Source organism: Dermacentor variabilis, chromosome 1 (assembly GCF_050947875.1).
Source record: "Dermacentor variabilis isolate Ectoservices chromosome 1, ASM5094787v1, whole genome shotgun sequence".
In the NCBI taxonomy this organism is placed as follows: domain Eukaryota; kingdom Metazoa; phylum Arthropoda; class Arachnida; order Ixodida; family Ixodidae; genus Dermacentor; species Dermacentor variabilis.
In genome coordinates, this window is record NC_134568.1 from 265,248,922 (window position 1) to 265,266,917 (window position 17,996).

The following is a 17,996-nucleotide window of genomic DNA, read 5'->3' on the forward strand; positions in this document are numbered from 1 at the left end:
GCAGCCCAACACCATAGCCACTGAGCAACCACGGCGGGTAACGAGAGCTTTGTGCATCTCAACAGCAAGACTGGTGCAAAACAAAGCAAATGGCACATAACTTTAGTAAAATCAAAGCTTATTCAGTAAACTTTCAGTTGTACGAACATCGGTTTAACGAATATTTCAGAATAACAAACTTTTAGAAAATCCCCAGTGGTTTTGCTATGCATCTTTAGCAAAAAAAAAAATCTTTCGGTTAAAGGAATTTTACAAAAGCGAATATTTCACTTGAACGAACTTGATTTGTGGACCTGGGCTCATTTTTAAATCAGTTCAACGAAGTTTTGCACTCTGTAGCGCTGGCACAGCTGATGCCCACCGCCCCCAAATCGCCCCTCCAGCGGCGGCAGCATAACATGGTTTGTGCTTACAGTGCAGTCGAGGCAAAGAAGCCGTGCAGGAGACCTAAACAAGCCACGTGGTGTGTCTTCTTTTTTTTTTTTAATCATTGGCTTTGTTCGGCCATCTTCACTTTGGATAACAAAAGCAGGATTGCAGTTTGTGTGCCGTGCACCCACTTTGGTAACGAGTTCGATAAAATGGAAGCAGTTCTGTATCAGACAAGCTCAAAATCTTTCAGCGTTTGGACAGGGGTCAAAAGAAAGTGGACATTGCAAAGGACTACGGAATCGCACCGTCAACTTTGTCCAAGATAAGTCTGTCACCAGCCGGATGTTCACAGCAACACTTCATTTGAAGACTATATGCAGTGTCACATGAGCTCGTTACCTGTGCTGAACTATCAGATCGGGAAACTGTTTCCAGTGTTCTTCCCGAAAAAGAAAAGTGTGACGAAGATGCAATGGCAGAGGCTGGTTCGAATACTGTAACTCAAGCCAAGACTGTAGGATGCCTTGGAAAGTTGCAAGACTTGTATCGCAGCAACAAGCTGTGCCAGAGGAACTGCACAAAAGCATAGACTCTCTGAACAGCTTTGTTACTTCTTGCGCTTCAAGAGCACCAGTGCAAATGAAAATTAGTTTTTCTTTCAAAATGAGATAGGCAACAACATAATTGTTACGCACTTCGTATATATTGGTCTATATATCTTCATAAATAGTATTTCACACTTTTGACTCTTATGTCTGCTGTGACCTGTGCTGTTCCATATTTTAGTGAATATTCAGTTTAGTGAACTTTCAATTAAGTGAACTATTTCCTTGGGTCTCAAAGTTCACTCAAGTGAGAGTTCACTGTACTAGTAATCATAATTCCCCTTCATATTACCATAGAAACTGCTGCATGTAAAATAATTTAACAAAGCAAAAATGTTCTTCAAATGAACCTAACTAACCTTTTTTACACAGGTTTTTCCACATAGCTTTGCTGATCTGGTTGCGCCGATTAGGTGGAAATCTGACAGCACACGGCCTTCTTAATATGGCTTATCAGCGATTCTTGAACTTGCTGACTGAGCACTGCTAACTTCCGGATTCAGTGAAACACTCGTCAGTGGACACCGGAATAAAGAAATATCTTTTTAGAGTGCAGCTCTTAGGCGCCCATTCCTGCGTTGAGCATCAGCGTGCCTCGTAATCAAGCGAATGACCACAGCAAAAGACAAAAGCGAATGCCGAGCACCACAGGAGATGAAAGAGCGCGAGAAGGAAAGTGGAGGAGGAGGTTACAGCGAAAGCATAAGGCGGAAAGTGGAGGGGAGACGGCCTGCGCATGCGTTGTTGCGACTGAGGGTCCGAAGATGTGGAATATACTTTCCTTGTGGAGGAGCGAGGGAACCTGGGGCTGGGCCCGATATCCAAGACGTTTTACACACAAGTTTATATTACATATTTACAAGGAAATTCAAAGTAGTACAGAAAGAGTTCGTGAAGAAGTTGTAGCAGCCGATCTCTCCAGCCATATGTCGCTCTTTTTATCCCCTGAGTGTTCGTTGTTCAGTCGCCTCTCCCAATACGGTGCCAGAGACCGATGACCTCGGGTCCCACCAATCACAAGGTTTGTTGCCCTTTCCCTCCAAAGGGAGCTTTATCGGAAACACGCGCATCACTGGGCACAAACCGGGGATGGGGGATAGTACACTGACCTCGTCTCCGGCATGGACGCACCAATTTGGGCGGCTGACAGGTGAAGGACCGTCACCTCGCTAATTGCCCAAACCTCTCCTGACAGAGGTACTCCACTGGTGGCCATAAATCGTCCCAGTGAGAACCGTGACGAGGCTGTCTGCCCGTTTCTCGTAACCGCGCTATCCGTGACTGGAGGTTGTCGCGGGGTTAACAGCCGGTCACAACAGCACTGAGTTGCCGGCGGCCACAGTATTCACAGTCGCGTGAGGGATCTCGCCTACGTTACCTGGGGGGGGGGGGGGGGGTGAAGTGGGGAGGGCTACGCTCGCCCGTGGCACACCTGCTGAGGCTCACCTCTTCAGCCATAATTCATGCAACAGACTTTCTCTGCTCGTGTACATTTCGATCGCATTTTTCGTCTTTCACCGTGGCGGTTTGTTGATTCACAATTGTTACGATACTCTGTCTCCCTGCTTGCACTGCGTGTTGCCCCTTTGCGCTGAGGTCAGTTTGCGGTACCAACGTGTGTGATGGGGATCACTGCTCCTGCAAGGGGCGATGGTGAGCGGCTACGGGTAAGGCTCGATGTAACAATTCCTTGGGTGTTGTCGCCACTGACACTGGTGGCACAATTTCCCCGCAACAAAGAGCTGCTCTCATCATTGGTGGAACGAAGGCATCAGAAGCGTAGTGCCGCGCAAGACGGGCTGCGCAGAAATGATGGCTACGATATGGGGCCAGAGTAGCAGGCGTCGTCTGTATGGAAACAAAGCACTGCATGAGTGGAGGTCTGTCTGCAGCGGCTGCTGTGAATCACGCCCATGCATCACCCACGCGCTGCTTCTTGCGATCTCCCGATTAGCAAGGCAGTCGCACCACACTTCGCTCCGTTTGCAATGTGCCACATGAGACAGATTGTCCACACCAGCTATGGCACTCACAGCATTCTCTTCCAAATATAAACCGTGTACCTATATAGTCATAACACAAGATATTGGCACGCAAAATGGAAACGCGTATAGAGCTACGCTCAAATTTTACATCGGGGAGTATTGTAATGGTTGGTGCTTTTCTTTTTGTTGTTTTTATGAGCATCTGCTTGCATACGGCAACGAGTATTGTGTGAAATTTGAGCCTCGCAGCACTCTGCCGGAACTTTGGAAAATACTGCAACACCTTGTCTTACAGCAGTTTTTCTGAATAGTGCGACACAGGACGAAGGAAAGAGGCATATAAGACAGAGCATCAGCCCTGTGCCTCTGTAAGAAGCACAAGACTAATGCTCTGTAAGACCTGTTGCATCGCTACTTGACTGCACATGACGACAGTTAACATGAATTAGCACTGACCGCTGCATTAGAAAAAGTTGCAATATCGCCTGAAATGTGAAGCACTGATTGCATAGCAAGTTATTAGACAGCTATATATGCAGTCAGGTTAGTGTCTTTATCAGCTGTAAAAGCTATAACATTCGCTTACTAATTATTAACAAGCACTATGTCAAGTATTACCACAGACATTCCCTATCGCAATGCTGGCGTGATGAAGAGAGGCAGTAGCAGTGAAGGAATTCCTTTCGCGCAGCCTCTTGCTTCAATGTGAACACAATGCCATCAGCTATCTCAGGTCAATTAGCCTTTGAACCCACCTCAGATTACCTTCAAAACCGGACGCACAAGGCCGTGCTCAGCTGCACCATGTGCAGCTACTGTCGGAGTAGAAGTGGAGATGCGCGCTGCCCTGTCTTTAACATCCTGCCTCTCTATACCCCCACCTTCCTCCCTTGCGTGCACCAGAAGACGCCGCCACAGCAATCCACCACCCGTCATGTCTCACCCTTGCATGCTTTCCCCTCGCACCTACAGCATACGGTGCGTGGCCATGATGTTATCGCTCTTGGACTTTATACAGAACATTACGGCGACAACTACGGAAATTCCCCTGGAGTGTCCATATAATTAAAAGCAGCTCACCTTGCTGGTGAAAATACAGCAAAAAACAATGTTTTGCAGTCCTTCGACCATGCGGAGTGCACCTTTAAAAAATAAAAAAAAGTCTTTCACCCCAAACGCAAAGCATCGATTCCGATAGCAAATTAGTAGACAGCCATACGAAGCAAGGTATCGGCCGTATAAACTTCTCAACATTCTCTTACTGACTAAATTAACAATTGCATGGTACATGTCGGTGCACAAAGGCAAAGATGCACACATCGCACTAGATGACCGCAGACCCTTGCTGTCAAATTAAGCGCTGGCGTGACTAAATGCGGCAGCAGCAGCGAGCAAAGTGACCTTCGTGTTGTCCATCGCTTCAATTCAAATTGAGCGGCGAGAACACAGTACACGCAAAGCAACAAGCTGTCGGCCCCCACCTAGACTCTGCCCAAAAAGATCGCTTTCAAGATAAAGCCCGCGCCAACGTGCCATACGCAGATGCTGCCAAAGTACAACCCCCCACTACCTCGCCTCCCTCACGTGTAATGAAAGACAGCGCTTCCTCCCTACTTTTCTCCCTTGCACGTGAGAGATTGAGCCAAAATCGTCCGCTCATTCTCGCCCGCTTTCACTCGCACAAGCAGCAAACGGCACGTGGCAACGATGTTTATACACATCATGGCAACGATGACAGCAAAAATGCGCCCGTAGGGTCTATATAATTGCTATCGCAATAAAAGTATTTGAGCTCACCCGTTTTACTAACTGCCTTTCCTGGTGGTCAATGTCAGTCATGAGGGCAGAAAATCATTATACTGAATAAATATGACGAAGTTTAGTTGCCCCTTTAACCTTGTTATAGTGAGGTTTTATTATAGATCCTATGAAGTAGAGTCACAGCAAAATCTACAGTAGAGTTTCAACCAAACTCCCCTAGATCACTGAATAACAAATAATTAGTTTCAAATCGCAAGTAAAATCAACACTACCTAAACAGTTACTGTTCATTCTAGGTTTGAAGCCTTACCTGCACGATTCATACACCTCCTTGAAAGCCTTTGAATTTACAAAGATTCAAGGGTGCTTAAAACTCCTTTAAAATATATGTGCTGCTGGAATTCCTTGAGAACTGGGGCTAACTTTTGAACATTTTAAAGTCGTGAACTCCACATAGGGGCTATGCTATGGACACTGTCTATCAGCGCACAATCCTAGATATTTTCTTTAAAGGGTGTTGCTAAATGATTGGAACGTGACGTGTCCACAGCCACATAGGATAGGTTCCATCATATAGCTAAACAGAGCCAGATCAAGCAACCAAGCTGTGCCACCACTTTAATGCTTTGTTATTTGGTTTACACTGCAGCCATCATGACTCCATTTGCAAGCCATAGTTTCTAGAAATGCTTGGTTGAAAGTAAGTTTCAGTCACTTGGCTTTGACACAACAGGCATTTTTGCATTCCACCCCCATTGAAATATGGCCACTGCAGCTGGGATTTGATCCCATGCCCTCCGGCTTAGCAGCACAGCACCATAGCCCCTCCGGTGGGTAGTATTGTCATTGCATTGTATCCAGTGCACGCCATTAGTATCGGCTATGATGTGCAGCTTTTTTAGCTGTACTGAGTTTTAGAATAGGGGCCCCAAAGAGCTTTGTGGGTGTTAGGGCACACAAAAGTGAAGAGTTTTAGAATAGGGTTTTGTGTTTGCGGATAGCGTCTTCCACCTGCAGCGCTACAACGGCATTAAAGAAAAGCTATTACAAATAAAATATATCATTTTATCATAAGAGTAATTTTAACATTCGTGTTTCTACATTTAATTACAATTTAGAGGTTACAATTTCTATTAGCAGCAAGCAATTAGTTGTGCTTAGTTTCAAGGAACCAACTTTACGTGCCTTCACCAGCCAAGTTAAGCCGTGTTAGGCCTAGGAGCCATGAAATTGACAATCGAATTCGGAATCGGCGGCGTCTAATAAATCAATCTTCATCACACACGCTAGTTGAGAGAAAGTGATAACCGCAGTCACTTTTCCTAGCTTGTGAACTTCATGCATTACACGAATGCAGGTAGGTGCTAGGTTAGAGCCGTTGCTTCAATGGGTGCCGCCATGTTTGTCGACGCAAAGCTTTTGTGGCAGCTCTTCGGGCTCCCGTTAAATCATGGCAATAGCATGCCCTACGCAAAACCCAAACATAGTCTGCGTGTCGTACATGTGCAGTGGCTTCGATTCTATTTCTCTAGGGCCCCAAAGCTTTGGGGCCCCTATTTTAAGCTCTCTATTGTGCTTTTGGGTGCATGACGAGGGCATCACTGAAAAAAAAAAAAAAAATGTATGTGGATATCGAACGCATGGTATGCAGTTTCGTTCGAGACTGTCATCAAAAGTTTCAAGGTGATAGGTATCTCAAATAGTACAGACAGTACAGAAAACCACTACCTTTAATTGGGAGGGCACTGATGAGGCTACCTCATTAACCAGTAGCCTGCCTCATGTAACCTGTGAAATTTCTTGAAGTGCAGTCCTTGCACAACACCTTTTATTAACTATATAAACATCCTATTGAGTCCTGATGAAACGCCTACACAGAAATTAAGCATCTATCCATGCAAGTTACAGAAACAATCATGAAGACGGTGACTTGGCAGCTTGTGTCTCAGCCCACTTGCGCTCAAACTCTTCCTGCTCTCTCCAAGCTTTCATCTTGGGATCCTCGTACTCTTCTTCTGGGTAAATACTGAAGGGTTGCAGGTCTTTGTACTTTCCTGCATGGGGGTTAAAAAAAAAGGCAGTGCTGCACAAAGTAACCCATGGTACATATGCATGGCTATGCATTTGTGTGTGCCGAAAATCTTGTGGGCAAGTGAACTTGAACAACCACTCCTTATACAGGGTGCACCAGCTAATGTTAGCCAACCTGTTAAGCAAAAGTGGTTCAACATATGAGCGTAAGATCTACGATGCCCTCTTCCACCACAGGATAATTTTTGTGTACAAATTATTCAGCTAATTATACAATAATTATTTGGCCTCTTTATAGCAGCTTTTCCATCAGTTCTGATGGAAAAGCCGCTATTTTGTTCTAAAACATCCCATACAGTTGATTTCGGTGAGCTACGTCCTGCGTAATTGTTTTTTGCACGCTTTAGTCGTAGTGCACAAAGTATGAAGAGTGCCATGTGATTACCCAACTGTGCGCTGCAACACCAATGGCCCCAAAAGTGATTTGAAGGAACTAACTCTGTTCACTGCCTTATTCGGCAATTGCCTGGTTATCACATAGGATGCAATCATCTCGTGGCACACGCAGCTCATGATCAGCAGAAGCCAATGTCAACACCAACAGTTTGCCACTTCCAGGCGGTTGCCAAGTTGGCCAATGAGTGCAGTCACTTCCTTCAAATCACTTTTGGTGTCACAGCACGTGGGCGCATAATCACAAGGCACATACTTATATTTCGCGCATTGTGAGTAAAGCACAGTAAAATAATTATGCAGGAAATAGCAAGCTGAAAATAACTGAATTTGGTGTTTTAGGATGCAGTAACAGCATTATTTTTTATTGTGACACCCTTAATTCAAAAATTAAATAAGTTCTATAACTGCTCAGGTAGTTAGTACACAGACATTATCCTGGTGGCAGAAGAGGACTAATAACCTAACACCATAGGTCTCGTAACTGTTTATCATAAGAGTGTTTTTAACAGCTTGGTTAACGTTGGCTGAGAGCCCTGCATACCTCATTTATAGAAAAAGAGCAATTGTAACAAATATTTTAATTTCTCATGTCCTTTTACTCTCATTCAATGTAATTTGGATACATCTTTAATGAACCATGTATATGAAGTTTAATGAAGCAAATATTCATCGAGAGGACAGAATGAGGGAAAAAGAAATATAAAAGTGTAGCTGTTAGCAGTCTTTACAGGATGTTACACCCACGGTTTGTTGCAGCTTTTTTGCAAAATAAATTCAAGTGTTCTTAACAGACTTCTATGGCCCAGACAACAAAATTTTCAAGGACCAAAGCTACTTTGACAGTTTGAAAGCAACAGTGTCGTTAAGAATGAGGAAACGTAATTATGCACCAACATAAAGGGCACATGAAGTGAGCTTAGCAAGCAAACCACCACCAGTAACATCCGTGACCACCATAAAACTCCTAACCAACCTTATAGCCAGATATCCAAACAAAATCTGCCAAGTCAAAGATTTTTAAGCGTCACGGCAAAAAACAGAAAAACAAGACACATATGCAGCACTTAGTGGAATTAAAACCCCAAAAATGTCATTTTGATATTCAAAAGTCACAAGGGCTGCTACGAGACTTGTGCACTTATACTAGCTTCTGAAAGGTATCTGGACTGCATCACCAAAAAGAAGTAATGAGTGCCATCATCACAAGTTGTCAACTGATCACTGTCAACCAGAAAGATATGTCTATAATCAAAAGAAATAAGAAAGTCAAGATCAGTTTAAAATGTACAACATTTTACCTTCCCCATTTTATCAATGCAAAGCTCTGCAAAATAGCAAATCTTAGCTCTAACTCTATTTGAGCTATCAAAAACCAAGTCATCCTTCATGGCTAACATTCCCTCAACGTGATAAATCGCAGATGAATCACTCAATTTATACAAAAGCCTGTGCCACCTTCTTCTCGAAGGAGCCACCATCCCTGCCAGCAGAAAACATCACTGCTGCTGCCTCCAACTCACATGTGTACTAACCTGCAGCACAAAGGTATCAAGCAATAGCAAAAACTCTGGGATTATTTTGAAATGAACAGCGTGCAAAACCACTTCTGGAAACATGCCACACAGCAAAAGACGGGAAAGAATAAAAACAAAGAGGGGCAGGGAATATGGTGTCAAAATATGGGCCCTAATAGAGGAGAAAACAGGAGAGGAATGTAGTTTGCAGATGTAGCGATTTGCTTCCTTGCACCAGTGACTTGAAACATTGTAGTGTCTTGTATCTTTGCTATTACTAAGGGCCAAACAATGAAATCTTCCTTACCTCAGTAAGGAAGCCTTCATTGCGGTGAGGCTACCTTATGTCACTCTGAAAGCTTCCTTACTGAGGGGCCCTCAGTGAAGGCTTCCTTAGTGCTTCCTCAGCATAAGGTAGCTCCAAAGCTACCTTCATGCGTCCTTATGCCGCTCCTGGCCCTGAACGAGTGCTTCACCTCACTGCTTAACCACGGGGCCTTTGCTTGCACATGCGCGCTGTCGCCCACCTGCGGAGAAGCGCGAGCACGGTACGTCTTGCCAGACATGTTCGTTTCAGTCACGCGTGCGGCATGAAAGCGTTGCTAGGCGTTGCACGACGCCGGTGTGCCAGCGTTGATGGAGCACATCAAGTTTTTCACTGTAATGCGCTACTTTTTTAAAGTTTAGCAAACAAAACTAGAAGAAAGCGTCCACGCTTCTCTATATTAGCTCTTCAATTTAAAGATTGTGCAACGATACAAAATTTTTTATTGAATAATGGTGTTCGTGTAAAGCTTTTAGGAGATAATCTCAAACCCAGGCATGCGGCAACCGCTCCTTACATGAAGTCGAATGAAGGGAGCTTTAAGAGTATGCTTGCTTCCTCCATCGGTCCTTCGCTGTAAGGAGGCCTCACGTAAGGTTAGGAAGCGCTCGAAGGAAAGGAATGTTTCATTGTTTGGGCCTAAACCATTTCTAAGAATTCTTGCAGTAGAAAGCACCCTGGACAACACCTTACAACTTCTAGTACATAGCCAGAGTTTCTGACGGCCTGGTGAGAGGGCCTTTTCATATTGCCACCAAAGAGAAAGAACCACCACATACCAATCACAGGTGACTGACGTTTTGTGGACACAGTTTGAAAAGAGTTAAGAACAGTAATAAAAAACATGCTTGTCTGGGAACTTAAAAGAATCCCTTTTAGCAATAAATGTAGTAATGTTAGCATGGCTAGTTACACAGGTGCACAGTCCAATGGGGCACTGAAGTGTATATCTGAAATATAAGCATCCTGCCAGTTAGCCACCTAAAACTATTGCTGCATTTCAGAAAACAAATAGCAACACAGAATTATCAAACCGTCAGCACTTACCAATGCGAAACCGCTCTTTCCTCATTTCGTCAACTAGCCAGCTAGGTGTGCCTTTTGGAATCTTGTAAATGTTCGGGTATTTTGGCATGGGTGGTTCATCTTCCAGAGGATTAAGGGACTTCAGACGCTTCAGGTAAACTTCTTCCCGAATGTCTCTGGGGTCTCGGTATTTGTCAAGATATCTACACCCCACAGAGCAGATTGTCAAGAGGATAAGAAAAAAATATTACTCTGTGCTGTACGAAACACGCAGCATAATCGCAGTGCTAGCTGATAAAGCACCCCTCGTCAGAGCGGTTGTAATGGCAGTTTTGTCTGGCTTCATTCTCGTAAGCATGCACCTCACTATTTTTGTAACAATAATGGTGACCTGCTGCATGCAATGTTTCATTATGCTCCTAGGCGTTCTCTCTCTGCAGTAGAACATTTTGCTTTCTGTTTTGCTTCTGCAACGGTCTACATCTTTAGTGGATGATCTTAGCTTAGGGGCCACACATTGCTAGTCAAATATCAACAAAATGATGCTTCTGCTAATCTGTGGCCAAGCATTTAAAATGGGCAAGCAATTGTTTGGTAGTTTGGTAGTGGTGGTGCCATCTGCATGGCTACGCACATATGTTGCCCTGCTCAACACATAGCTGCTGAAGCACTGTGGTAAAGAACTGTTGTGTCATGGTTCCACAATGTTTTCAAGTAAAGGAAGAGCACTTAACACAGCTATCACTGGAAAAGATTATTCCAGTCAAATTATGAGCAGTTAATATCAACTGGTAGTGTAAACACTGAAAAGCTATGAGATGCAGTATATGGGCCACCTATTATTTACATGTAGTCAAATTGCATGTACCGCATGCTGCCTGCACAAGTAATGCCGTATTCACTCGATTCTAATGTGCCCTCGATTGTAACGCGCACCCGTTTTCCGTGACAAAAAAAAAAAAAAAAAGCACGAAAAAAAAAACCTCGATTGTAACGCATACCCGTTTGCCATGACCTAAAAAAATAAAAGTCCTTTGCAGAACCGAGCACTTCATTATTTCGAACAGAAATACAACTTTCTCTCATTTGGAAAAACAAAGATTTACTCCCAATACACTAAAGTTGCAATTAATAAAAAAAGTTGCAGTTTCGCCTGAAAGGTGAAGCATCGATTGCAATAGCAAATTAGTAGGCAGCTATACGAAAAGTAGGGATAGTAGTTTTATCAGCCGTATACACTTTTAAACATTCACTTCCTAACTAAATTAATAAGCATGGTGTCACGCGCGCACGAGCAAACATGAACACGTCTTGCTCAATGACCACGGAAACATATTATGAGCATACTGGAGTGAGGAGGTGCGGTAGCAGACGCGAACGAATTGACTTTTGTGCGGCCTCTCGCTTCAACGTGAACTAAGCGACGTGAACTAAACAACGAGAACACAGCACAGTGGGCCTAAATGCATAGACTGTCTCCATATACAGATCGCTTTCAAAATAAGGGCTGTGTGGCCATGCCTACGCAGCAGCCACCAGAGAAGAACGCCTCTCCTGTTTGTGCCAGTCCCAAACGCAAGTTTCGGGAACTCCAAACACCCGTGATGCAGCCTGATTTCCGCCCGTCTCCGCACACACAATCACTTTCCTTTTAATTGTGGCATCGTGATGAACACCTTTTTTTTTAAATCTGACAATGGTGTGCATGAATTTGACCTCCTCCAGTGCGCTACATCTGCAGGCTTGAGTGATGCCCGACACCGGCAAAAGATGCCGAGAGCAAGTGAGGCTATACTAATCCAGGTACAACCAAATTAAGAAGGCCCACAAAGTTTCAACAAAGACACTCCCTCACCAGAACAGGAATTGGCCTCCCTGGTGCAGTATTCGGCCACCCCCTCCCTCATGATTCCTACAATTATCCCATGGCCCTCAGTCCCCAGTAGCTGCGGAGCACCTGACCAAGGTGGCAGTCAGACCTGTAACGCAGCAGAGGGTGCTAAGAATCTCTGGACCCAGACAGGCCGCCAATGGAAACTGACCCCAATAACCTTTAACAGCCAAACTCTGTCGAGTGAGGCTAGCTTAGCAGAATTCTTTGAGGAACTATCAGATATTGTTTGGGATATAATTGGCCTTAGCGAGATTAGAACTGGTAAGGCTTATACAGTGCTGACTAATGGCCATGTCCTCTGCTATAGAGGTCTCCCAGATAAGAAGCAATACGGGGTAGGATTCCTAATCCATAAGGACATAGCAGGCAACGTTGATGAATTCTACAGCATTAATTAGAAGGTAGCGGTAGTCGTAATCAAACTTAATAGGAGGTATAGATTAAAGGTGGTACAAGCTTATGCTCCAACCTCCAGTCATGATGATGATGAAACAGATCAGTTTTATGCAGATGTGGAATTAGCTACGAGAAAAGTGAAAACTCAGCATACAGTAGTGGGCGACTTCAATGCAAAAGTGGGGAAAAAGCTAGCTGGTGAATAAGCAACTGGCAACTACAGCATAGGAACGCTAGAGGAGAGATGCTCGTAGAATTCCCAGAAAGGAATAAGCTTCGAATAATGAACAATTTTTTCAGGAAGCGTAGCAACAGAAAGTGGACCTTGAAAAAGCCTTAATGGTGAAACAAGAAATGAAATTGATTTCATACTTTCAGATCCCAGCATGTGCAGTATGTAGAAGTGATAGGTAGGGAAAAGTGCAGTGATCATAGGTCAGTGAAGGCTAGGATTCACCTCAATTTGAAAAGAGTGTAAGCACTATTAACGTACTTCGTCGTTTTCATTTGTACATAGCCATCATCATCTTCTTAGTTCTTCGACTTCTTCGCGCGTGAGCTGGGGGCGTTGCCTTTGGTGGAATAAACAGCGCTGGACAACTCGATCTGTCTCGGTATTATAAAGTGGTGGAGGTACGTCAAGATCCCGACGTCCTCTCGCGTTCCCGTCCTCCCTGGAGCTCCGTTCCGGTCGCCGCCTGCACCCAGCTACCCCTACAACAATGGACACTTCCAACCCCGGCCCTTCCGGCGCCTCAAACCCTACCACACAGACGGCCCCCCCTGCGGCGCCCTCTTGGACTGTGACGAGCCCTCAGCGCGATCCCCCTTTCTTTGCGGGACTCCGCGGTGATGACGTAGACGATTGGATCGACCACTACGACCGCGTGAGTTCTTGCAACAAGTGGAACGACACCCAGAAATTGAGGCACGTCGCCTTCTACTTGACCGGTGTTGCAAAGACGTGGTATTTCAACCACGAATCCGACATCGCGGATTGGTCCACGTTTACCTCGAAGCTGCGGCAAATCTTCGCTTCCTCGTCTGGCCGTGCAGAAGTCGCCAAACAGAAGCTGGGAACGCGCCGCCAACTTCCCGAAGAGTCTTACACCTCATACATAGAGGATGTCTTGGCTCTGTGCCGCCGTGCGAATCCTAGCATGACGGAAGCCGAACGCGTTCGCCACATCTTAAAAGGCATTGGGCCTGTCGCGTTCAACGCCTTAATCGTTCAAAATCCGGCTTCTGTCCAAGACATCACTTCAACGTGTCAACGCCTCGACGAGCTGCAGTCTATTCGTCTTCCACATGAGAGCAGCGATCCTCAGGTTCCTCATTCTCCAGATTTACGTGCTCTTATCCGCACCATCATCCGCGAGGAGCTTCAACTACAAGACCTAAAGCGTCCCCCTGCTGCCTGCGCAACAACCCCCACCTTCGACTTGCGCGAGGTCGTAAAGCAGGAGTTGACAGCGATGACTACACCCACGACGCATCTTGCTCCGGTAGCGCGCTCCACACCTACCTACGCGGATGTTGTTTCGATACCCACTCCTACCGTGACTTCCGTGCCTACTGGCGTTTCCTATGACCATTTAGCTTCGATGGGAACCAGAGCACTTGCTGCGCCATCGTACCCTCAGTGGCGTCCACCTCGTCCGGTTTGTTTTTACTGTGGCATACGCGGCCATATATCTCGCTTCTGCCGCCGGCGCCAGCAGGATGAAAGGCGAGGCTATGCTGAGCACGAAAGAGACCGCAGTCGCCGATCAGACGACTACTATCCCGGACCGCACTCGTTCCCTCAACAGCGTTCTCCGTCTCCACCAGCTGCTCCCAATCTGCCTCATAGTTCCCGTTCGGCCAGACGTCGTTCTCCATCCCCTTACCGGCGCTCTACATCACCGCTTCGTCCCACTTCCCATTTTGTCGACCAGCACTCGGAAAACTAACTGTTGCAGTTTTTGGAGGGGAAACTGCTTCTTATCGGTCTTCAAAAATTCCTCCTGTTCGCCCGGCCAACATGCTTTCTGTGACTGTCGAAGGTGTTCCCGCGTCAGCTCTCATCGATACCGGTGCCGCCGTTTCTGTTCTTCGGAGTGATCTGTGTTCCCGGCTCCGTAAAGTAAAAACGCCTTATCTTGGACCTATTTTGCGTGGTGCTAATAATGCATTCATTCACCCTGACGGACAGTGTACTGCTCGTGTTCTCATCGACGGCATACGCCACCACATCGAGTTTATCATCCTTCCAACGTGCATCCATGAACTTATACTTGGTTGGGACTTCCTACATTCTGCTTCAGCCGTCATTTCATGTAGAGAGGAAGTTGTCCACATCACGGATACCGAGCTTGCTCCTGTTGCGGACTCTTCACTTTCATGCGCGAACTTGGCCATCGCTGCAGACTACGTCCTGCGTCCTGGTCACGAAGACGTTGTAGCCGTGACATCCAGTCAGATCGCCGACGGAGACGCTCTAGTCGCCCCTTCTTCCCGCTGTACTTCTCGCGGAATTCTCATTGCCACCTGTCTCGTCCGGTTTTCACGCGGCCGCGCCCTTCTGTCTGCTTGCAACACGACCCCAGATCCTGTGATGCTGCCCAAAGGGATGACTGTGGCAACCCTCGCCGACACTCAACCTATCTCTCTAGTCACGCTTTGCCCTTCTTCATCGCCAGCACCAACCTCAGGTTTGGATGATTCTTTCCCTCCTCCAGCCGTTCTTGGTTCTGACCTAACAGCCGCGCAATCCGAAGCCTTAATGGTGGTCTTGGCAAAACACAAAGCCTGTTTCGATAGCTGTTCCCCTGTGTTGAGCCAAACTCCTGCGGCTACACACCGCATCGAAACCGATGGTTCCGCTATCATACGACGACGCCCCTATCGTGTATCGCCGTCCGAACGAAAGGTCATTGAACAACAGGTCGCTGACATGCTTGCGCGGAAGATAATACGACCTTCATCTAGCCCATGGGCGTCTCCCGTGGTCCTGGTAAAGAAAAAAGATGGCTCAGTTCGCTTTTGCGTGGATTATCGAGCGCTCAATAAGATCACACGCAAGGACGTATATCCAATACCTCGAATTGACGACGCTTTGGACACGCTACAAGGGGCGGAGTATTTCTCCAGCCTTGATCTTCGATCAGGGTACTGGCAAATTCCGATGAACGAGACTGACAAAGAAAAGACCGCATTCGCTACACCGGATGGCCTTTATGAATTTAACGTGATGCCTTTTGGCCTTTGTAATGCTCCTGCCACATTTGAGCGCATGATAGACAACGTACTTCGTGGTCTAAAATGGAAGACATGCTTCTGTTATCTGGACGATATTGTCATCTTTTCGTCTGACTTCAGCCAACATCTTCATCGATTAGACGAAGTTCTCAACTGCCTTGCGAATGCTGGTCTCCAGATCAATACAAAAAAATGTAAATTTGCAAGCAAAACAATAAAAGTATTGGGTCACGTCGTCTCAAAAGATGGCATCCAGCCTGACCCCGAAAAGATTAGTGCCGTTCTTCAGTTTCCTCGCCCCCAGCAACAGACAGATCTACGTAGTTTCCTCGGCTTGGCGTCATATTTCCGTAGGTTTATACGCAACTTCGCAGCAATAGCAGAACCTCTACACAAGCTACTGGTTACCGGTGCCTCTTTCACGTGGACTAGCGACTGCGAGTCGGCTTTTCAAGCTCTTAAGCGGCATCTTACTTCCGGACCAGTGCTTCGCCACTTCGATAATCGTGCCCCCACCATACTCCATACTGACGCAAGCGCACAAGGTATTGGCGCAGTACTTCTGCAACGTAATACAGCATCTAAAGAGCAAGTCATAGCATATGCCAGCCGAACACTTTCTCCAGCTGAGCGGAACTACACCATAACAGAGCAAGAGTGCCTGGCTATCGTTTGGTCGATTCCGAAATTTCGCCCATACCTTTACGGCCGCCACTTCACCATCGTCACCGACCATCATGCTCTGTGTTGGCTGTCATCAATGAAAAACATGTCAGGACGCTTAGGACGCTGGATACTCCGCTTGCAGGAATATGACTTCACTATAACATACAAGTCTGGAAAACACCATCATGATGCAGACGCATTGTCTCGCTGCCCACTCTCACTCTCTCCAGGTAACGCGCAGTCGCCTTCCCAACCACGTCGTTCCGATGCTACGCCTGCCTCTCACCAACTCTCGATAACGCCCCTGGACCAAGTAACGCTTTCATCACGCTCTGATTTCGTCTCGCTTCAGCGGGCCGACTCCTACTGTCGAGCTCTCATGGATCGCCTTAGTGGGTTCGCCGAACCACCCAACAGCCGCTTGCGACGCCAACTTCGACAATTCCGCCTTCAAGGTGGCGTGCTACACCGCTACGTGTACCACCCAACAGGTCACCGGTGGGTCCCAGTTCTACCTCGCTGCCTTCGTTTGCGGGTATTAGAGGCACTTCACGACGATGTATCGGCTGGCCCCTTAGGCTTCCACAAGACTTACGACCGCATAAAGACCCGCTGCTTCTGGCCTGGCCTATCCTCAACGGTGGCCAAATACATTGCCTCTTGTGCGTCATGTCAGCACCGCAAACGCTCGACATCCCCTCCTGCCGGTTTACTACAACCTCTCCCTTGCCCGGAGGCACCTTTTGAATTTGTTGGCATTGATTTATATGGTCCCTTGCCGTTGACACCCTCCGGTCACCGTTGGCTTGTCACTTCGGTCGACCATTTAACAAGATATGCCGAGACTGCCCCTCTGCGATCCGGCACCGCTTCTGAGGTCGCCGACTTTTTCTTGCGCGCCATCGTCTTGCGCCATGGGGCTCCTCGCGTTCTTCTCAGTGACCGTGGCAAGGCGTTCATTTCACAAGTTCTCGAGGAAGTTCTTCGAGCCACTAATACCGTCCACAAATCTACTTCTACTTATCATCCGCAAACCAATGGCCTTACTGAGCGCTTCCACCGTACGCTGTCTGACATGATTTCCATGTACATCCGTCCTGACCACACTGACTGGGATAAAATTCTTCCTTTTGTGACATTCGCATATAATACTGCTATTCAACGGACTACCGGCTACAGCCCTTTCTTCCTTGTGTATGGACGATCTCCTTCCACCATATTCGACAGAGAACTATTTTTCGCACCTTCTTCGCCCAACGCGTCGCTTCCAGAAGATTTTGCTGCCCGAGTTGCACATTGCCGTCAAATCGCCCGGCAAAGCACAGAAGCTATCCAAGCTGAGCGCAAGCGTTACTGCGACAACAAACGCCGTGACCTACGTTTTCACCCTGGAGACCAAGTCTTTGGTGCCTTTGGTGGAATAAACAGCGCTGGACAACTCGATCTGTCTCGGTATTATAAGAGAAAGAGTAAAATTGGTCAAGAAGAAAGAGGCCAACTTAGAGACAGTAAGGGTAAAAGCAGACAAATTCAGGCTGGTACATGGAAACAAATATGCAGCCTTAGAATAGAGAGATGAAGATGACATAGAGGTAATGAATGAAACAAGGAGACACAATCTCTTCAATGCTATTCACTGCGTGCTTGGAAGAAGTATTCAAGCTATTAAACTGGGAAGGCCTAAAAGTAAGGATTGACGGCAAATACCTCAGCAACCTTCTGTTT

The 17,996-nt window shown here is 46.5% G+C and overlaps 1 protein-coding gene across 2 annotated transcripts in view; it reads right to left on the reverse strand.

The window, feature by feature from the left end:
- Positions 1-6,534: 6,534 nt before the first annotated feature.
- The window catches only part of mRpL38 (mitochondrial ribosomal protein L38), a 57,419-nt gene continuing 45,957 nt past the window's right edge, over positions 6,535-17,996 (reverse strand). The window contains exons 8-9 of one of the 2 annotated variants that reach the window (XM_075674858.1): positions 10,097-10,278; positions 6,535-6,777 (exon numbers count right to left, since the gene is read on the reverse strand). In XM_075674858.1, the coding sequence (XP_075530973.1) occupies positions 6,638-6,777; positions 10,097-10,278 (322 nt within the window). In that variant the 3' untranslated portion in view covers positions 6,535-6,637. Of the gene's footprint in view, positions 6,778-10,096; positions 10,279-11,930; positions 12,055-17,996 lie in introns of those variants that run through there. The other variant, XR_012824473.1, reaches the window with a different exon arrangement.